General features: G+C 37.4%; 4 protein-coding genes, 1 non-coding gene and 3 pseudogenes across 5 annotated transcripts; 4 read left to right on the top strand and 4 right to left on the bottom strand.

The window, feature by feature from the left end:
- Positions 1-489: 489 nt before the first annotated feature.
- Positions 490-1725, top strand: LOC125601597 (F-box/kelch-repeat protein SKIP6-like). Its single transcript, XM_048773696.1, has one exon. The coding sequence runs from the start codon at positions 490-492 to the stop codon at positions 1615-1617; it is 1128 nt and encodes a 375-aa protein (XP_048629653.1). The 3' UTR covers positions 1618-1725.
- A 743-nt stretch (positions 1726-2468) lies between these two features.
- On the bottom strand, positions 2469-3297 carry LOC125601595 (50S ribosomal protein L23-like). Its single transcript, XM_048773695.1, has one exon. The coding sequence runs from the start codon at positions 3227-3229 to the stop codon at positions 2690-2692; it is 540 nt and encodes a 179-aa protein (XP_048629652.1). The 5' UTR covers positions 3230-3297; the 3' UTR covers positions 2469-2689.
- A 440-nt stretch (positions 3298-3737) lies between these two features.
- On the bottom strand, positions 3738-6028 carry LOC125601593 (TLD domain-containing protein 2-like). The gene is made up of 8 exons (XM_048773693.1): positions 5548-6028; positions 4945-5312; positions 4790-4862; positions 4636-4713; positions 4483-4546; positions 4299-4386; positions 4088-4172; positions 3738-4001 (listed from the first exon to the last, which is right to left on the bottom strand). The coding sequence occupies exons 1-8, from the start codon at positions 5629-5631 to the stop codon at positions 3918-3920; spliced, it is 924 nt and encodes a 307-aa protein (XP_048629650.1). The 5' UTR covers positions 5632-6028; the 3' UTR covers positions 3738-3917.
- Positions 6029-6069: 41 nt separating this feature from the next.
- On the top strand, positions 6070-6142 carry TRNAR-ACG. Its single transcript has one exon. It is a non-coding gene; the product is annotated as a tRNA-Arg (tRNA).
- Positions 6143-6241: 99 nt separating this feature from the next.
- On the bottom strand, positions 6242-8254 carry LOC125601594. Its single transcript, XM_048773694.1, has 5 exons — positions 7859-8254; positions 7702-7775; positions 7205-7316; positions 6784-7101; positions 6242-6715 (listed from the first exon to the last, which is right to left on the bottom strand). Exons 1-5 carry the CDS (start codon positions 7970-7972, stop codon positions 6443-6445), a joined length of 891 nt encoding a protein of 296 aa, XP_048629651.1. The 5' UTR covers positions 7973-8254; the 3' UTR covers positions 6242-6442.
- Positions 8255-8893: 639 nt separating this feature from the next.
- On the bottom strand, positions 8894-10513 carry LOC125601592 (annotated as a pseudogene).
- A 4654-nt stretch (positions 10514-15167) lies between these two features.
- LOC125601596 lies at positions 15168-16544 on the top strand (annotated as a pseudogene).
- Positions 16545-19401: 2857 nt separating this feature from the next.
- On the top strand, positions 19402-21133 carry LOC125601591 (annotated as a pseudogene).
- Positions 21134-22500: the final 1367 nt, after the last annotated feature.

Below are 22500 nucleotides of genomic sequence, written 5' to 3'. Positions count from 1 at the left end.
CTTGGTTCTGATTTCTCTATTTTTTGAAGTTTAAGAAAAGAATACCGTTTCTCCTACCCGTATCGAATAGAACATGCTGAGTAAAATCTTCTTCATGTAAAACCGGCTTGATTTAGATCGGGAGAATCGTACGGTTTTATGAAACCATGTGCTATGGCTCGAATCCGTAGTCAATCCTATTTCCGATAGGAGTAGTTGACAATTGAATCCAACTTTTTCCATTATTTTCATTTCATACCCGTAATAGTGCGAAAGGAAAGCCCGGCTCCAATCCAAGTTGTTCAAGAATAGTGGCCTTGAGTTTCTCGACCCTTTGACTTAGGATTAGTCAGTTCTATTTCTTGATGGGGGAAGGGATATAACTCAGCGGTAGAGTGTCACCTTGACGTGGTGGAAGTCATCAGTTCGAGCCTGATTATCCCTAAACCCAATGAATGTGAGTTTTTCTATTTTGACTTGCTCCCTCGCTGTGATCGAATAACGACGAGGATGTCCAATTACGCCGCCGAGGAGCCACCAGCGAACGAGGAAACGTTTCAGTCGTTGCCAGATGATTTGGCTGTGAGCTGCCTGGCTCTCGTCTCGAGATCTGACCACGCTGCTCTGTTTCTCGTCTCCAAGAGGATTGGCACTCTGGTGGCATCGCCTGAGCTATACAAGGCTCGATCTCTCTTAGGTCGTACCGAGGAGTTCCTCTACGTGTGCTTAAGCACCAAGCCTAAATCAACCCCAAGCTGGTTTATACTCCGCCGTGAAAAGATCCAAACAGCCACTACCACCCGGCTCATCCCTATACCTTCTTTCCCCTCTCAGCCCCAAACTTTCTCCTCTTTCGTGGCGTTGGATTGGGGGATTTATGTAATCGGCGGGTTCAAAAACACCGATGTTCGCACGCCCGATGTGTTGCTCCTGGACTGTCGTAATAACACGTGGCGTGAACTCCCTCCCATGGCTGTTGGTCGTGCTGCAGCGGCCGCTGGAGTCGTGGGCGGTAAGATATACGTGTTCGGAGGCTGCGAGGAGGTTGATTCCTCCAACTGGGCAGAGGTGTTCGACCCGAAGACGAACACTTGGGAGACGTTAGCGCCCATGCAGGATCGGAACGAAGGTGATAACGTTATCCGCGACACGCTGGTGATGGATGAGAAGCTTCACGCCGTGGAGTTCTGGAGCGGAGGATGCTCGCTCCAGTACTCGCCGCGCGAAGGTGAATGGGAGAGAAAGAAGAGGAGCGAGATCAAAAGCTATTATTGCGTGGTAGAGAATTTGTTGTACGGTTGCGATGAGGTTGGGAATGTGTTTTGGCGCGAGTCGGAGGAATTGGAGTGGAAGAAAGTGAAGGGTCTGGAGGCTCTACAGAGGGTTTTCTCTGGGTCCTCTCGGTTCAGGAAGCGTCTCAGTGTCAGGGGGCTGAGCAGTTTTGGTGCGAACATCGTTGTCTTTTGGGTTAGCCGCAGAGGAGATGTTTGGTGTGCGGAAATTTCGTTGAAGAGACGCGAGGAAGAAGGTGAGATATGGGGAGCGATTGAGTGGTCGGATGCGATCATCGCGTTTAATCATAACATATTCACTCTTGTTCCTGTCGAGGTGTTGTATTCGGCTACTATCAACCTCTAAAAGAAATGTGGTGTTTGCTTCGTGTTGCATCAATCGCATTCTAATAGTTTGTAATATTTATAATAATAATGTATGAATGATTAATGAATAAAAATCACACTGCCATCATCATACCATTCATTACCCTTAATTTGTTTCCATAATAGTTTATTTGCCAAAGTCTGTCTGTGAAACTTTGAGAGCTTTATAAGATTCACGATCAACCTTGTCTCTTTAAAAGACAGAAACTTCAAGCAAGCAACAGAAACACAAACCCCAGATAGTAATTTGGTCATAAACCACAGCAAAAAAAAAGACCTTACTTGCCACCAAATTTCATATTGCTCCACGGAAACTTCGCCCCCGCCGCAGAAGCAGCAGCTCTCGCCGGCGAAGTCGACCTTTCACCGCCGCCGCGACGACCTTTACCATTACCATTGGTATTGATCTACCTGACACTAAGAGTGAGGCAAAGCGGAGACAACAGCTTCAATCATATGTAGTCAAAACTGTAACACTGGCCTCCTTTCTTCTTCTTCTTTGTCTCTGTTTTGAATCTCTTTCTACCAAAAACTCGTCTTCTGTTCCTAGCTTCATAATGTTGATAAGAGTCAACACACTCTCTCTCTCTGTGAATAACACTTGCGAGTGCATCAATTGCATACGTTTCCCAACCTTTTCTTTACCTTGTTAGGATGTTTTTAGTTTACTCCTAAATTTAAAACGAACCACTAAACTAGTAGATAACTTTTGGAGCGATCAGAGAAGACACCAATGGCTAACAGAACTGAAATGTTGACTTTTTTTTTTTTTTTTAAACATTCTTACGTGATTGAACATAAAACTCAATTGCACAAAGTAATACACAAAGATTAGTAGTTCTCTTGCTGATTGCAATTGAATAATTTATTTGCCAAAAGTCCCAAAAAACTATGAGAGCTTATAAGATTCAGATTCACGATCAAGCTCGTCTCTTATTAAGACAGAAACTTCACGAAAAGAAACAGAAACAAAATCCATATTCCGACAGCTAAAAGAGAAACACAAACCCCAAGGTAATAAAACCTTAACTGAGGACTAACGAAAAAAACCCTTACTTGCCACCAAATCTCATGCTGCTCCATGGAAACTTCGCCCCCGCCGCAGCAGAAGCAACACCTTTCGCCGGCGAAGCAGACCTTTCACCGCCGCCGCGACGACCTTTACCATTACCATAACCACCGACTTCCCTCCTCTCCTTCTGATCAAGCCAGTGACTCTTCTTATCATCTTCCTCCTCCACAAAGCTAGATCCTTTCACTTTACTCTTCCTATCTTCCTCAATAAACTTCACCGGGAACAGATCTCTAGAAATCGACAAAGGGTTTTTGAGCGTGACGTAAGCCTTCTTGTAGTCCGCCTTCGCTATCAGCAACCCGCCGCGCTTCTTCTTCTTCCCGTCCATGTTTAAAGTGTTCACCTTCTCGACCTCGAACCCGTATAGAGACTCGAGGACTCGCTTGATCTCGATCTTGGTCGCGGATGGGATCGTTCTCAGCGCGAACTCGTGGATGTTCGTCAGTTTCGTGGGCATCAGAAGCTTGATCGGGAGATTCGCGAAATGAACCACTCGTCTTCCCAATCGACTCCCCATTTTGAGAATCGGAGTTTCTTCCTTCTCAGAGAGTGTTAAAATGAAGAGAGAGGGTTTTCGCTGCCTCTCTAAAATCCTCTTTACATATAAATTAATGGGCCGATTAAGGTTAATGGGCCGAATGAATTCTTAATGGGTAAACAAACTTTCAGAATTTTTGATGTTAAGCAAGTGGAGGAGGTAGAGTTGTAACCTCCTTTTTTTAAATTCAACTTTTGAAGTGTATGATGAGATGCTGCTAGCTCTCAGCAATATAGTATGTGCAGGTGGTCATGAATAATGATCATGCTGAATATTTTGAAATGATTTTTCTTATAAAGGGAGGTCCTCTTTTGTGTTGTAAACGGTGTAGTAATGTTAATGTTGTATTCTTATCTTGTAGTAATTAGCTACAATCACAGCTCGGCTACTTAACTTCTATAACACGAAGTCTATTGTTTTGGATGAATGATTTTTTTACTACAATATCAAGAACTGAAAGATGTGTTGTCTCTCCTTTTCAAAAAAATATTCAAAATTGAGTTTTATGTTTGATAATTTCAGTATCATTACAACAATCAAAAGATTTCAGAGTTACGAATGAGTGTGTATTTGGGATGTCATTAAACCACTTATAAGATAAAGAAAACAACAATTACAAAAGAAAACTGCACTTGTTACTTCCATTTAATAATATTCGCCAGGAGGATCATGACCACCTGCAAATAGTCTCGGTTTTCCTGCTGAGAGATAGAACCTCATCATACTTTGAGCCATACACAAATCCCCATAACTGCAAATATCAATGGTGGTTCAGTAAAAAGGCTGAAACAAAAAGAAAGAAAACTGAAATTTAAAGCAGGGTTAAAGTAAACTTACCTCCACTTCCTTAACATCAAAGTCCTGAGAGTTTGCAAGACAAGAGTTCCCGTATGTCTCTGAGCAAGCACTTGATCCGTGTAGCCTATTATTACAACACAATGAATTGAAAGGAGCATTGGTTTTTGTTCTTTGTTGCAATATGATTTTTTTTTTTTTGATATAATTGCAATATGATTTCAAAGAGTTTTGATGGGAAAAAAAATCTTACAGCTCACTGTCTAGATAGAGAGCAAACCGTCCACCACCGCCGAGAGCTAGGAGGTCCTTTGAGCATAACGTGTAAAACCGATTTGCACCTGCTCAAAGTGCAAAAACCATTATTTAAAAAGTGTATAAGAAAGAAAAAAAAAAAAGACTCCAACAAGCTCTGTGTTGCTAGGTAATAACAATACCTGTGGAATGGTATACTGTGGGTTGTCCAGACTTATCAGTGAAAACAAATGTATTGTTGGTTCCCTGACACAAAAAAAAGAATGTCAATTACTACTAAATTTAAAAGAAAGAAAGAAAGTTCTGATAAAGATTTTGGATCTATGGAACCAAACCTGATACTTATAATCAGTTGGAATCAAAGGTGCCTCGACAAGACCACCAAATACCGAACCCTTTTTGTCTCCGACAACCTAAAACAACGTTGGTTTGCCATAGATCTCTCCATAAAAAAGGTATGGAACCAAACATTTTTGAGTTTTAGTTTACCAGTAAACTGAGACCAGGCCAGAGTTGGCTTTTCCTGTATAGCGTTGACAGTGATATACCGTGCCTCCATGTACTGATAATAAAAACAAATGATCACACACACATCACAGCGATAGAACTAGAAAATCAAACTATGGATGTGTGTGTTCTCTCACCTGTAGAGCAATACCCATTTCCTGCCTTGAACAAGAGCAGGAAGTGAAGTATAAAGGGAACGTCTCGACTGCTCTTTTAACAGTAAAGAGGGATCTGAAATTTCAGGTAGAGTAATTGCTTGTACTACTATTGTTGGTTCCTCTTTATTCTGCATGGGCTTCTTCTCCAGGCCAGCATCATATTCATTTTCTTCATCATCATCATCATTATCAGGATTCACAACAGAAGTTCCTTTTCGCTCCTTGGGAAACTTAACAGCGTGAAAAAAGTTCTTCAAATGGTGTTTATACCAAGACAAGAAGAAGCTCTCCTTCTCCTTAGGCTTCTCTTCAGTGACACAATCTAGTTGATTTCTCTTTGACTCATCCTAGTTTTTAAAGTAAATTGACAAAAAAAAAGAGTAATAAGGAAAAATAGAAAGGAGCTCACACAAAACTAGAAACACTCCCAATGTTCTCAAAGAAACTAAGCAATTATTTCACAATCAAAGCCAAAGAAACCCATTGACAATAATCGAGCCTCAAGAAGGAAGATGGACCAAGAACCTGGACTGAGTCAACACAACAATAAGACAAAAAGAAAGAGAAAAAAGAGATGAAAACTTTGGGAGCCTGAAGAGGAGGAGGAGGAGCAGATCTTTGGACGGAGTGCACTGCTTTGCTTCTCATATATATGTGTTTACTCATGATCTGATGAGCCTCCTTTTAAAACTTTAATTCTATTTTTAAGGAGTGGGAACAAGATTTAAAACTTTCAGATTCTTTCCAAAGGAAGGATCCTCCCCCACTGTTGACAAAAAATGTACACCACTAAAATGAGTCACTTCTCTTTCTTAAAAAGAAGAAGAAGATCACCACTCTTGTCTCATTATTTTTCTATTCTTGAATATCTTATCCAAAATTCAATATTCCCTCTCAAAATGTTTTTCTGAGACAAGCTTTAACTAAATAAGAAAAAATTATTCGGTAGACTTTGTTGGGGTGAGGTTAGAGTGAAGGTGACGAACACAAGTAGACCTCACGCTTCATGCTGTTCTGTTTTTTATATCATAGTATTTGACTTTTAACATTTCTGTTATATCATCGTTTTAGACTTATAAATTCTAGTTATCCGAATTATCAAAAGACTTCATGGCCCAATGGATAAGGCGCTGGTCTACGAAACCAGAGATTCTGGGTTCGATCCCCAGTGAAGTCGATTCTTATTTTTTTTTTTTTCATTTTTTGGTATCGACTATTAAGTAACCATACTCATTTTTTCCTATTAAGGAAAGCAAAAGAAGCAGACACAAGCGTCTATTAAAGATCAGGTTATATAGAGAATAAGTTAACAAACTCCAACCAGAGACAACACCAAACGGTTTAAAGTCGAAGACAACAAATCCATACAAAGATTAAGCTCAAAGCGTTTTCGACCATATCTAAGAAAACTAGATTCTAAAGAGAACATTAAACGTTGAGAAGCTTTGATTTTATTACCAAACTGCCACAGAGTTTTTTAGACCAATGAGATGCTGCTCTCACCGCCTGGTGGCTTCCTCACACCTCCAAAGTAGTCTCGGGACTCTGACTTCCCGTCTGCAAATATATTGTTCCCGCTCATCTCCCTGAGCTTAGCTGAGCTCAGCTGCTTGTCTCCAGTCCCAGGAGACTCATCTCCTTTGAAGATACCATTCCCCGTGAGCTCCTGAAACTTCTGGTCATGTATCTTCTTCGACGTCTTCACTTCAGGCTCTTCACTAAACAGTATGTTGCTCTGTCCTCCCGCAGGCTGTTCAAACAAAATCTCATGATTCCTAAACCAGTTTGAAGCAATGCCGAGAATGATAAGATACTTACATTGGAAACTTTAACAGAAGTGCGAAGGTTCCTTGGAGCAGGCTCTCCCATGTCTCTGTTACCTCGTCTAGCTTCTTGCTGAGCAGCGGCCAAGGACCGAGGAGGCTGGATCTCAGTTGGAGGTCCGAAGATGTTGTGACCGCTTATCTCCTCGATCTTAGCGCTCGATATCTGCTTCTTGCTCTTTAGGTCCGCCTCGGTTAGCAAGTTTCCGCTCAGCTCTCTCTGCTTTGCAACCTCGGTTAAAGTGGTTGGTTTCTTGGGGGAGACATTACCGTCGGCGCTGAAAGATATCTGACTCACTCCGTTCAGAGTTTGCTGCAAAAAAAAAAAAAACTCACAGTTACATTACATGAAACAAATCTTTTCCTTTCTTTCATAAATCTGTTGAGAAAGATAATGATAAAAAGTGAAGTGTTACTTGATAGTAACGAAGTCCGGTAGTAGAATCGGATTCAGAGACGCCTTTGGGCTCATTAGTAAAGATGCCACTGCCAGTCATCTCTTTTAACTTGTAACCTGAGCAGTTCTTCCTATAAGAAATAAAAAGTATGAAACCATCAAAAACAAAATAGGTAAGAAATGAAGCAACTAGGTGTGGAAAGATTTTTTACTTTCTAAATTTAAACACATTCAAAGATCTACTTCATTAGAAAATGGGATAAAACAATGTCACTATTACAGAACAGTGGTGGTTTGACATGTAATGGTGGGGCTTGCTTGATGAACTGACTTCATACAAAGAAACCATTTTTTTTTAAGAAAAGACAAATCACTTTCAGGACTTGAGAAGCAAGATCAAGCTTTTAAAAGCTCTGTTTTTCATTCCCTAAACACAAGTATTAAAATCAGGGGTTCAAAACAAACAAATCCAGGTAGTAGATCTGCATTAGAGAAGAGATTAAGTGGATGTTTTACAGCTTATTGAGGGACTGAGCCTCCTCTTCTGTGATCTGACCGCCGCCAAGAACCTTGCTGATTCCATCTGACGGCTGAAAATGAATAAAGAACAATAATAAACTCTTAGCTTTTTAAAAGAAAATGGAAAGAACATTTCAAGGAGAAGAAATGCAACCTGGTGAGAACGAGCGGCGGAAGGGGATGAGTGATCAGGAGGAGGAGTTTCCGACCAGGAAAGCAGATCGGCGGTGGAGGTGTGAGGGTTTCTCACTGGCGTGCTTCTCTCCATCTTTCTTTCTTACTGTTTCTTTTTTTAAAAAGCTTTTTTCTTCCGATCTGAGCTTTTGAGCTATGTCTTTTATCTCTTTTAAATAACTCTAACCAACATTTTCGTAATTTTCGTTTAATATTAAAAAAAATCAGATAATTAAACACACAAATTCCTAACCATTACAAATTTGAAATTTCATAATTTTCGTTGAATATATTAATATTATTCCAAACACAAGATTCCAGTCAGACAGAGCGTGAATGAGATGAGAGTGCTTTACAACAAATGGGCCTTGAATGTAAAGCTGAAACAAAATGTTGTGGGCATTTCGTTCAAGAGTCATTCGCTAGACCAAGAAGAAGATTATTTTTGTGAGCCTGTCCTTAATGTCTATGCCAAAACAAGAAGAAAACCTGTATAGCTTTTTTGGTTTGATTTAGTCTGAAATTATGGATTTTTGAATTTACATAAGACAACTAAAAATATGAGTGTACCTAGAATTGATCTCATGTGGTGTTTACTTTGTTTTCAACTAAATTATTGTTCTGTTTAAATTAATTAAATTTTGTGTTGTTCAGGTTTAATTTATTTTAACTACTGTCTTTATAGATAACACAAAGGGATAACACAAAGTAGTGTTATTACACTTTTGTATTAACACCGTAATTAAAACCGTAATACATGGGCTTGAAATGAATGGCCCAGACAGACCACACGTTTGTGGACAAAGGGGCCTTTTCCTCTAGCCACCGACACAAGTCACACTACAGCATCCAGTTCTGTCGGCAGCTCCTAAATGACTGCAGTGCCCCTTCTCACGGAAGTCGTCGACTCTACGATTCTGTGGACCCCACGTTAACTAATTTTGACTTCCAATGTTAAATCTAGAGAAAAAAGAACATTTATTAATTTTTCCTGCAACATTTTACAAGTTTAGTGAAAACTTTAAAAACAATATTTTACGAGTATGAAATTTTATTCCACATTTATCGATTGATTTATAAATACAATTGAAGAAAATATCTTCATCATCCACTAGTAACGTGTTCTTCTATTGCATTTTCAGCGAAATTTTGCCGATATTATCGAAATGTAATATAAGAACAAAGAGAAAAAAAAAAAAAAAAAAAAATATAAAATGCAAAATTTCAATTTTTCTTGCCTTCCTCACCGCCATCTTCCAAGTACTCTTTCTTCCTCCTCTCCGCACTAGACAACAAACAAATCAGAAGAAAACACGTGGCGTAGACACCGTGCACCTTCCAGTTCGTCTTCGGAGGCTGACGAAGCAGCACCCTATGAAACACCGCCACGTAATAATGCAGACCCACCGCAAAGCCCACGAACGTCTGAGCCAAGCCCAAAACTCTAAGGCCCAAACTACAATCAGTCGAGAAGACGAGGACGAGGTACATGAGGAGAAGCAAGAGGTAGAAGACGTAGCCCAAGGTCTGCATGATCTGCAAGCAAACGTAGGTCGAGCTCGACGTGGCGTAGAGGAACTTGAGAGGCTCGATGCCGGTGACGAGCGAGGAGAGGCAGAGGATGGAGAAGTAGATGGAGAGGTAGATTTGGATGAAGATGAGGAGTTTCTGGAGGGAGAAGTAGGCTTTGAAACGGTTGAAGACGAGGGAGACTAGGAGGAGAGGGACGAGGATGAAGACGAAGGAGACGACGGAGGCGATGGTCGGTGAGTACTTGTTGCCGAAGTAGGGTTTGAAGTTCTTGGTGATCTCTTTGTTGGCTTTGTTGATGTAGCTTTTCGATGTGGTTGAGATTCTCTCTAGGTCTGGGATTAGCGATCTTTGGAATCTGGTTGGGAGGTCTCTGAACTCGCTGACGAAGTCTTCGTCTTCCTCGTCGTCTAGCCAGAAGGGTTTGATTGCTTTCTCTGCTGGTTTGGGCTTGGTGGCTGGCTTTGAGGTTGGTGGTGCTTTCTTTTTCTCTGGAGGAGGAGAGAGTTTGGAGCTTTGAGGTTTTGTGGTGGTTGTTTTTCGATGAGGTTGATTTGGACAGATCTGCTTGTTTCTTGGTCGAAGAAGTAGAATTTGAGGATTTGAGCTTCTTGAGGTCTGATCCGGCCTTGGTCGTGTTGGAAGATGATTTGGTTGAGTTGAGTTTGGAAGAGGTGGTCTTGGGGAGTTTAGTTTGGTTCTTGGTCGATGAAGAGATCGGTTTAATGACCTTGGTTTGGTTCTTTTTTGTACCGGATGTTGATGATGGTGATGTAACAGAATCTGTAAGCTTCTTCTTCTTGCGAGGAGGAGGATTGGTTTCCTCAACATCATCGCTAATTTCTAGATCTTTTACCAACAGTCTTCTCACTCGAAAATGTAGATCTAAGGATTGTGTTTGTTGTAGCTCATCATCAACAGAAGTTTCTGATGAGGCAAAAGTAGCAAAGAAAGAAGAGCAAGAAAAGAGGAGGAGCAACAAGAGTACCTTTCTAAAACACAAGTACTTGAGTGGAGCCATTATTTCTCTTTGCGAAGAGAGATCACAAACTTGTCAATATATAGAAAAAAAAGAGGGGAGAGACAGAGAGAGAAGCATTAGTGACAGTGTTCTTATGTGTATATATATATGAGTGTTTGCGTGTGAACCAAAGAGAGAAGATGGAGACCAGAGAATTTACTAGTTCGGTCGTTTTTTGATATTATTCAATTCAGTGTACGTTACTACTTGTTTTTAACCTCACCGTCATTTTGCAGATTTTCTGCTCTACTTGTCTCGTTCTTTATATGATTCGTAACTTGTCTTTTGTATGTATGTGATTGTTCGTATTGGGTAACTAGTAAAAATATATATTCATTGTACGTGGGGGAGTAAAAACAATTTTAATCATTTGAGAGATCTAAATATTACAACAGTCGCTTTCTTTAGTATCTATTGTAGAAGCTTTTTGAGTGTGTACTGTACATACAAAAATCATATACTTTTTTACATAAAAACAAATGGAATTTAATCGTAACTACTCCCACAACTCCTAACTGATACTGGATTAAATGGTGATCATATCCTCTTATCTTTCCAAAATTAAAATTATTATACTTTTAGGTTGGTTTGTAGTTTAGCATCGGGTCTAATTTTGTATGCGCTCATTTGTTAAAAATAAATTATAATTACAAAACCTAACAAGGCAAAAAGGTTTTTGTTTCTTTGATTACATCAAATAAAAATAATGTATACTATATGAGCTAATCATAAAAACAAACATGAAAAGGAAATAAAGAAGAATGATAAGAATTGAATGCGAAAGTGAGAAAGTTGAGATCAGTCACATGGACGACCAAGAACGACACCTTTTGATATGTTCCTTCTTTCTCAACGCGCTTTCATTTGGCTTTTGCTCATGTGCTTAACAAATTAAAATAAAATAAACTTTGTATCCTCATGCATACTTTTATTGATAACTTGCAAATTGCACATTCATAATAATTGACCGACTGATTCCAAGCTTGTAAACGATAGAGTACTTCTTCAGTATTTTTTTTCTATTAATTGTAAAAAATTAACGTGAGTGTAAATATAGTCACATGGCACCTACATATTCCTAAGTTTGATTTCATTTTTAATTTGACTTTGAGAAATGTGTCTATAATGAAATCGCGTGCTTGTTTTCAACTCACAGATACTACAAGTAGTCGAGTTTATGGATGTTCACAAGATCAAATACGATGGTGTTTAAAACACTTAATTCTCTAAACAACTATGACTAGGGCTGTTCAATATGGCAAAACCGAACCGAATCAAACCGAAATAGATAATATGGTTTGGATTTGGTATATACCATACAAACCGAATGGATATGATTTTTAAAAAACCGTAGGATTTGGATATGGTTCAGTATATAACCGATAAAATCGAATAAACCGAATAAAACCTATCAAAAAATAGAAACATGTAAATATGTATATATTTTATAACAACGTATGAAAATCATAAGTTAATTTTTTTGCTAATAACTATTACCATATTTTTTACAGTAATAAAATAGTCCTGATTTGTAAAACACTTGAACTATAATTAAATAACAATTCATCGCAAACATGCTTCTTATTTTCTTAGTTTTCTTTTGATCTTTTGCTTTAATTTAACATTGACTAAATTGAAATAAGATTATAAATTTGATGATAACAATTAGTGGAAATTCTTCACAATTTTTTATCTATAAACGAATAAAGTTTCGTGTTTAATAGAAGAAACATGACTTTGATGAACGCTAAATATGAAAGAATATAATAACTTATTTTTTGTGCTTCGTGCTTCTGTTTTATTTTTTGTTTTTTATTTTTATTATCAAAATTTTGAGCTTTGATTTTAATTATAGATTTGATTATTTTATTAGATGATAGAAACATTTTTTATTTTTGTTCTTTTATTTAAACTTATAATATTTTTTAATAAATGAATGTGTTGACAACAAGACTCTAAAATTCATATAATATGATCCCAAAATAAAGAATTATGTTTTTTGGTATAAAACCGAATAAACCGAAAATCGACGGTATATAAACCGAACCGAACCGAAGTAAATATGGATTTAGAATGATAGTTATATTTTACTAACCGAAATACCAAAAAACTGAAAAAACCAAACCGAAACCGAACCGATATCCGAATTGAACACCCCTAACTATGACAAACAAACACGCTTAAAAAAAAGAATCAAACAAGTCGTTGTCTTTTTGTTTGGACACCTAACACTAACTCGCAAATTTGTCCCAACTCCCAAAGTCAACAATCAAAGACTTTTTGACTCCATTTACGCTTTTGACTAGTGCGCAGGTAGTCAGTAACAAGTGAACGTCGTGAAAAGATAAAAGTATAGTACCTGATGATAACAGTAGATATAAAACTATGAAACGAAGGTAACCGCTAACTGCTAGGTAAAGTAAGTTTTATAGAATAAGATAATTTTTAGTTAAAAAAGTGATTCGCTGACCAACGTCTTTGATCTAGAATATTGTATCTACTAAAAACCCAGGAACACATCCCAAAATATGAATGTGGACTTTGGACTCTCGCACACTGTATTTAATGCAACCTGTATATCTATAATGCGAATAGATATTTATTTATGAACTATATCCTATATGGTCTGATATCCAGACACTTACCTGTTCATATGCTTGACATTAATGTTTTGGCCGCTAAATTCGCTGGATCCTATGTAAAATTAGTGGCAGATAGCCAAAAGCATCTACCTATACACGCGTTAATATAATCCTAACTTTTCTATCTATATTCCATACTACCAACTTTACTTTTGAATGTATATACTTTTGAATGTATATATTTTATACTGCATAAGAGAGAGAAAAACTTGTGAGTTGTAGATTAGTTTTGTTGAAAGTAGGCGTAGGAAAAAAAAAAACAAGAATCGAAGAAACGAACCGTACCTGAAACCAGAATCGGACCCAAATCCTACGATACCCAAATGGTTCTTGTATTTCTAAATCCTAAATAGCCGAATCGAATTGGAACCGATTAACTAAGTATATATATTAGTTATATATATATATATATATATATATAATATAACTAAGTATATATATTTATAATTTAAAAATCTTTGAAACAACTAAATTATTATAAAATATCCAAACTATCCTAATGTATCTCGAAATATTCAGATATATCCAAAATTATTCAAAATATTCGAGATTTTATCTGAATTATCTGAATTATTTGATATTTTACACAAAATGTCTGATATTTACTTTGAAGTTTGAACTACCTGAACTATCCCAAAAAACCGAACCCGAACCAAATGAGAACCGATTTTTTTCCGGATATTTTTCTGTTCCTAGTTTTACTATTTGAACCGAATCCGAAACTATCCGAACCGAACCCGAACTAAAAATAGGTCAAGTAGTAAATTGATTCTTTAACCCCTTATCAGAACTACTGGATACTAAAAAATATCTGAACCGAACCAACAAACCGATACCTCAAAGCCCAAACCTAGCTGAAAGTCGTTTTATAGATCGCTTGCCCACGGGCCAATATTGGGCCCATTTACATCAGCACCATCAAACAGTCCAAAGACAACAAGTTTTCATAACGTAACTTTGATTTTTGACAATTGCAGTTGCGCTTCCTTCCACAATGTTCTCGGATCCGGATTCACCCGAACCCGAAACCCGACCCGATTCCAACCCCTCCTCCCCTCATTTCACCGCCGCTTCCAATCCCGGCACCGCACAACCAATCGAAGCGGCGGCATTCGAATCATGCCCCCCAGATTTCACATCCCTCGACGAACTCACACACGACCTCGGCTCCCTCCACGAGCTCTCAACCCGCGGGTGAGTGAAGGAAACAAGAATCTTGTGGGGGAGGAATAAGGCTTTGGTTCATGTTGTGGCCAAGGACTACGCAGCTGCTGTGAGAGAGTATGAAGAGTAGCATCGAGAGAGATAGCTCGGACGTTTTGTCGCGGTCAACAACAAGGCTCTTTGTTTGATGTACTTGAGGGATCTGTCAGGTGATGGAGAGTGCCGGCCGCGGCTTTGAATGAGATCTTGGTGGTGAACTTGTGTTAGTATGTATGAGTTGGCTTATGTTAACCACACCGATGCCAAGCGGACTTTGAATACTTGGATTACACGTGTTGCTCCCGATGACTTTGATTCCTCTTGTACCAGGATGTGAGGTACTCTATGAGTTGGCTTATGTTATTCCGTGATGTTCTCTAGCGGCCCTATGCATATTCCTGATACATGTGAATCACCTACATTGAGAAGTAGTAACTTAGTAAGTGATCTAGTTAGGTGATCAGGATGAAAAATTGCGTGAGACATTCTCTTGCATGCTTCGCCATACCCATCTTGCTTATAAAGAGTTCGCTACAATTGTTGTTCAACACTAACGAAGAGAGTTATGTCATTTCAAAATTTTCAATCAATATATGATTTTAAGCAAAGAGAATTTGTCCATTATCCTCAGTGTAGTTTTCTTGTTAGGTATTCAGAAATGAAGACCCCTTGTCAAAGTTAATACATCACAAGAAAGCTTTGTGGGGGGCAACATTATATGTATCTTAATTAAAAAAAAATCAAAAGGAATAAATTCTCTTACAATATGAATCTACTAACAACCCTTTGTGTATTGGTTTAGATAAAGGAAAAGTAAAGATTCTTACTTACCCTACACAGCAAAATTTTCTCCATGAAGCTAAACAACCACCAAAGTAACCTCCAACACAAACCTACAGTTAGCTTGTGCCACAATTTTAAAACCCAAATTCACAATGTATACATAGTTAGGATCCACAAATCGACATAACCAAAAATTTGATATGGAGTTCAAAACATTTTCCAACGAAATCGTATTCTTCGATCTAGAAACAAACGTACCAAACAAAACAGGACAGCATTTTCACATCCTCGAGTTTGGTGCGATCATCGTATGTCCAAGAACACTCGAGGAGGTAGAGAGCTTCACAACGCTTATACAACCCAAAGACCTTTCGGTGGCCTCGTTAAGGTCGTCTAGATCGGATGGATCACGAGGGATAAGGTTGCGGATGCACCAAGTTTCGAAGATGTGGCTGAGAAGATCTATGGTCTATTGAACGGTCGGATTTGGGCAGGTCATAACATTAGAAGGTTCGACTGCGTTAGGATTAAGGAAGCTTTTGCTGAGATTGGTAAAGCTGCGCCTGAGCCCTCAGGGATCATTGATTCTTTGGGGTTATTAAGCGACAAGTTTGGCAAAAGAGCTGGTAACATGAAGGTACGTACCATGCAAACGTAGAATTATAAAATATTAAGGTCTTTGTGAAAATTTAAACCGTATACTTAACAAAGCTTAATCATACGGTAGATGGCAAGTTTGGCTGCGTACTTTGGCCTTGGAGTGCAAAAACACAGGTATATACCTTGGTTATATTTATGTGTGTAATGTTACTCTTCTCGCAAGACAAATTAACACACATATATGTTAATATTTGCAGGAGTCTTGACGACGTTCGAATGAATTTAGAGGTCCTCAAGCATTGTGCAACAGTGCTTTTCTTGGTATTGTAGTATTTTCATGATTTCTTCTCTTTTCTTTTTGTCTTAAGTTTATTTATTCCTTTTCATAATATTTATATATATCGAAAATTCATTTATATACGTATGGATATATCTCTACAGGAATCTACACTTTCCAATCAATTGGAAGGAAAATGGCAAAGTTCTTCAAAGATCATGACAAGAAGTCGAAGTAGTTACCAAACAGCCCAAAGGGCAATGCCTTACTCCAAGGGTAGTCTCGGGAAGGTAATAGTTTTCCTTCATCGTCTTCAAGCACAACAAATTTATATTAAGATTTTACTAGTATTATTATTATTATTTCTTATTTTTGACTCAATGCAGATGACACAAAATGTGAAGAATCTCCTAAGCAAAGCTCAAGGCAACCAAGCTCTTCAAAGCTTGATTAAACATTCTCATTCTTTGCTTAGATGATTACTGCACCCCTTAGTGATTATTATTATTTTTCTAATTTGGAAAATAAATTCAATTGTATATGTTTTTTTTTTTTTTTTGCTTAAATTCAATTGTATATGTTGCACATTTGTGTTTACGTTCATCCACTATATTGCCAAAAGTTCAGTAGAAAACTATTAATTTTGTGTTTCCCATCACCGGTATCCCTATCCTATATGTGTACTTAACCTCCATATGTATGGAACGTTGTAGAAGTGCCCCAATACCAACACATGTTAGTTATTTCAGTTATCCAATCAATCACGTCTAACTGAACCCAAAGAAATTTAGAAAGAGCCTGTCTGTTCACCGCGAAGCGAAGTTCAACAAATTTGCTAGTTTCGTTTGCCATTTGCAATATTGATCGTCTACATTCTGACTATACTGCTTTGTAAAAATTAATAAAAATGGTTTTAGATAATTTCTTATCAAAACTTAAAGTTTAATAGTTCAGAATGATACATGCGTTAATTTAATTCCTAAAATATTCACATTTTTCTTTGATTCGACTAAAATCTTGATCAGACTAACGATGACTTAAGTATATGCCAAAAAACCTAATAGAGATTATTGTATGATTAGTATTTTTTTTGAAAAAAAAATATTGTGTGGTTAGTACACTTTCATAAATAGTACGAGAAACTTCCTACATACATCAACATCATTTAATTATATATAAAAATAAAGAATGGAAAATAAGAAAGTGAAATAAAGATAAATATGTGGCGTGGAGAAATATAGAAAAAGGTTTTAGAAAGGCTACAAATTATTAATTTACAAACGTACGTATGGGCCACAGCCATACCTATCAAACTTTTACAAAGCCATCAAATATATATGTCCAAAACACCTTTGTATACTTCTTTCATCCTCCATTAGATAGAAAAAATTATAAACCATAAGAGCATCTTTATCCAAAGAATACTAGAGAGGTTCTTAGGAGGTTCTTAGCGTGTGGATTCCGCGTAGGACCCACTTTTTTTTAAAAAACCGGTTACCAAAACTACCAAATAGTAGTCGGTTTTTAAGATTTCTTACATTGTTCGCGGGTCCCACTGACACGTGGCGGCCCGCGATTAGTTCGTTTTTATTTTTTTTTTTCTAAATTCGAAAAAAGTAAAAAAAAAAAAAAAATTAAGAAACCCCAAATGGGGTTTATGGGATAATGATGCTCTAAGATTCAGTGTTTATATCTTTTCATGTCGACCAGAGCATCAAATCTCTACTCTATGATTTTTTTTGGTTCAAATATCTACTCTATGTAGTCTTACTCAAATTAGTATATGACGCCATTGCTGCAATGTATATGTGGCACGCGAGTCGAATTCACACGTTTGATCTTAGCCTACACTTAAAACATTACATTAATGGGGTTTCTTATTTCTGTTAAGTGTAATAAATTACATCATTATGAAAATGTTGAAACTAATGTATTAGTAAGCATTCATTCTTTTATACGTGAAAAACATATAATATGATGATATTTTAGATATATACTCCTTTTGTTTCACTTTAGCTGTCGTTTTAGGTTTATGCGTACAGATTAAGAAAAAATATTTAATTTATATATTTTAAAATAAAAATATTATTATCTATATATCTAATTATATTTTAACTAATAAAAAAATGAAATGAAAAATATTATTATTAAATTTTACATTGAAAACAAATAACACTTAAATGAAACAAAATTTTAACTCTAAAAAACAAATAATATGGAACCAATGAAGTATTTCTTACATAATGGTTAGTCTCAAGTTTTATGGTACGTACATAACTCAGTCATAATTAATCAATTAAGATGATTTAATTGTAACTTTAAATTTCTTAAATATGGAAAATAAGTATACCTCGAAATCATCGGAAATTTTATTAATTTATGAATAGTAGCATCAATTAATTAAAGGATTTATAACACTGTACGAATCTACCAGTATCTCCGGATAACATAGAAACGTCCACGAAGAAACATTTATAAAGTTGAAAAGATTAAAACATTATGGGTTAATACTGCTATCTCCGTTCTGAATAAGTGTTATTTTGACACTTTTCACACAGACTAAGAAAGTAACGAAAATATATGTAAGTTGTTATTATTACATCTTTCTGACCAATAGTATTGAGATAAATAAAAATTATTTATAAAATCAATGCAGTTTACAATTAAATTTTATTTAAAATTAAGTATAATTTACAATGAAACTGTAAATTGACATTTTTTGTGTGTAAAAAAAAAAAAAGAAAAAAAGTTAGAATGACAATTGTCATAAAACAGTGGGAGTATGATAAAAACTAATTATAATGTTCAGACATATGTAAGCTTGTAGATTCATAATTCACGTGTCAAAGCAAGTCAACAAGACTCCACGGGACCCAACTCAACGAAGACAAAGAATCAAAAAAAAAACGGACAGACTGTTGTTTCAAAACGACCGTTAATTAGCCACGTTAGTTACTACACGCACTCCATCTCTGGAACGTGACATCCACCCAGAATATGCAGCTAAATAGTTGTGGTTGTGTCCTTACTCACTCGTTTTTGTTTTTCCGTACTGAGAAACAACTGTCGCTAACTAACTGTAACGGAGACAATGTTCGAAACACTGTCGTTTTATGATAGTGAAGTAACGAAGTAACTAACGTCCCCACCTTGTTCGAGCACCTTCAACAAAAATGTGGGTCTGAGAAGACAATCCGACACAAAACTTTGCTATTGGCAAAACGACGCCACGTACGTGTTGGTCCAGGGCTCCGACGTGTCACACTTTTTCTCTCCGCGCCCTCACGTGCGAGACCCCTCCCTCACCTATGTATTCTTACTATAGCCATCAACGAACTCGCTCACATGCAGCATTGGCTAAGTGTCCACACACCCACCACCCACGAGCCACGCCACGTGTCTCCTCTCCCTCCGCTCTTTCTATAAATAGCGCTCCACTTAAGAGAAGCTCAAAACCCACACAAACTCGATTCAATTCAAAACCGAGAAAACAAAAGTCTGTTTTAAAGATGTTCATCGAGAGCTTCAAAGTCGAGAGCCCGAACGTGAAGTACACGGAGAATGAGATTCATTCGGTGTACGATTACGAGACCACGGAGGTCGTTCACGAGAACGTCAACGGTGCTTACCAATGGATCGTAAAGCCCAGGTTGTCAAATACGATTTCAAAACCGACACTCGTGTCCCAAATTAGGGTAAAAACAAAGTTTCGATCTTGTTCACTCGTTCCTCGGTTTCTCCGTCGTAAAGTTTCAATGTTGGTTTTTTTTTTTGGTTTCCGAAAGGGTTATGCTTGTGGGTTGGGGAGGAAACAATGGATCAACCTCTCCCGCCGGTGTAATTGCCAATAAAAGAGTGAGTCTTTTTTGTTCAAAGTTATTTGATTTTGTTTTTTTTTTTTTTTTTTAAGATCTGATCGGAAAAAAATAAAAAAACATAAACAGAGGAATCTCGTGGGGACCAAGGACAAGGTGCAACAAGCGAAACTACTTCGGGTCGTTAACACAAGCATCGTCTATTCGTGTCGGATCCTTTAACGGTGAAGAGATCTATGCCCCTTTCAAGAGAGTCTCGTTCCAATGGTCCGTTGTTTTAAAACAAATAAAATAGATTTGTTTTTGTCTTTATTATGTTTATGATAGCTTACCATAACACAATAATTTTATTTAATTTTCGAATGCATAAGATCCATGTCTTCAACTAGATAATTAAAATATTTGGAATATATGCAAATATCTTCCGTTATCAGTTAACATGGAGATTATTAAAAACAGGTGAATCCGGATGATGTTGTGTTTGGAGGGGTGGGACATAAGCGATATGAATTTAGCGACGCGATGGGTAGAGCCAAGGTTTGACCTCGATTTGCGAGAAACAGCTCAGGCCTTACATGGAGAGCATTGTCCACTCCCCTGGGATCTACGACCCTGATTTCATCGCTGCTAATCAAGGGTCACGTGCCAACAACGTCATCAAAGGTACCAAGAAGGAACAAGTCGACCAAATCATCAAGGACATGAGGTAATCATAATCAACAATACTTGTGATGATTAAACAAGAGGTTAATCTCTCTCCTCTTTTTGTTGAGTTTTGTGTGCTGTGTGATGTTGAATGTTAGGGAGTTTAAGGAGAAGAACAAGGTGGATAAGGTTGTGGTTCTGTGGACGGCTAACACAGAGCGTTACAGCAATGTGATCGTGGGCTAAACGACACGATGGAGAATCTTATGAACTTGTGGATAGGGATGAGTCCGAGATCTCTCCTTCCACGCTTTATGCTATTGCATGTGTTTTTGAAGGTATTCCTTTCATAATGGAAGCCCTCAGAACACCTTTGTTCCGGGTCTTATTGATTTGGCTATCAAGAACAATGTTTTGATCGGTGGAGATGACTTCAAGAGTGGTCAAACCAAGATGAAATCTGTCTTGGTTGATTCCTTGTTGGTGCAGGCATCAAGGTTTGTTTAACTTGTGTTTCAAGTAATAGTGAAGAAACATGTTATAGTTGATTATGTGTGTGTTTTTGTTATGTTAACAACAGCCTACTTCAATTGTGAGCTACAATCACCTAGGGAACAACGATGGAATGAACCTCTCAGCTCCACAGACATTCAGATCTAAGGAGATCTCTAAAAGTAATGTGGTTGACGACATGGTTGCTAGCAACGGTATCCTCTTCGAGCCCGGGGAACATCCAGACATGTAGTTGTCATCAAGGTAAGCTATAAACTACCTTAAGAAAACACTCAAACCTTGTTTATTCTGTAGACTGCAATGTCAAATGATTAATTGATGTAGCAGAAGGAACGATAATGCAAAGATTTTGTTTAATTTGTGAATGCCTGAAAAACTATCTCTATAACTTCATTTATTAATCACAAAATCGGTTTTTTAAACTTAAACCAAAACAGCTATATATAATAAAACTATAATAAAACACTATAACAATAAACATAATTATATTAAGTCTATAATAACTAATTAAATAAACAATAAGATATTTAAAATATTCCAAATATTTATTTGCAGACAACCAATTGATCCATTTTGTGTGTTGTTGCAGCAGCAAATGTACCGTATGTTGCAGATAGCAAGCGAGGCCATGGGTGAGTATACATCGAGAGAATATTCCATGGGAGCGCAAGAAACACAATTTGGATGCACAATACCTGCGAAGACTCTCTTTGCTAGCTGCTCCAATTATCTTGGATCTCCATCCTGTGCCACCTGAACATTCGTAGCTCAGCACCAGGATTCAGTTCAAAGTTCAAAACCGAGAAGAGAGGGTTCGTTCTGTTCTCAAAATATATTGGGATTTTCCGGAAACGTGGGTTGATGTTTTTTTCTTTAAAAAAATAATAATGAGGTTTTTGTTCTTTTTCATTTTTGGCAGTGGGGGAAAAGTTTCATTTTCCATCCTGTGGCACACAACTTAGAGATCTCAACAAGGCACCGCTCGTGCCGCCGGGAACACGGTGGTGGGTTAATGCAGCTGTCGAAGCAGCGGGGGCTAAGCGGGCTACTGAGATAATCTTATGTTCTATAGGGCGAAAGTGAGAGGGAGGCGGCCCGAAGAGGAGAAACAATATGATCTTGGAATACAAGTGTGAAACACGAAGCGTTTTTTTAAAAACGTTTGGATCTTTAATTAGCCCAAAATATAAGACTCTGTTCTTGTTTTTTTTTTTTTATTTTTTAAAATTTTATATATTTTAAAATATGAATGCTTGTGGTTTTCAGAGATCAAAGAGCTTTTAGATTGATCTTGTAGGGTGTGAAGTTACCGGTTGTGTTTCAGTAGTAATCCAGATGGCTAGTATATAATGTACAAGTGTTTCTAGATTGGACCATAATTTTCAATAATCGCTTTTATGATTCCACTTCCATATGTGTGAAAACTTACTGTAATTGCGATATTTAGTCATGGTTTCGGTCCATGATGAAATTGTCAATTTTATTTGTTTATTATTTTATTGTGATCCTTAATAAAATACGATCAAGAAGTTGCGTTGATGACGACGAGCAATTTAAAAAAAAAACGTATTGGTCTTTGTCACGATGTCTCCT

The sequence above is a fragment of the Brassica napus genome, unplaced genomic scaffold (assembly GCF_020379485.1).
Source record: "Brassica napus cultivar Da-Ae unplaced genomic scaffold, Da-Ae ScsIHWf_2615;HRSCAF=3364, whole genome shotgun sequence".
In the NCBI taxonomy this organism is placed as follows: Eukaryota; Viridiplantae; Streptophyta; class Magnoliopsida; order Brassicales; family Brassicaceae; genus Brassica; species Brassica napus.
Note: the sequence above shows the minus strand (reverse complement) of the source record. Positions and strands in the feature narration are given on the sequence as shown.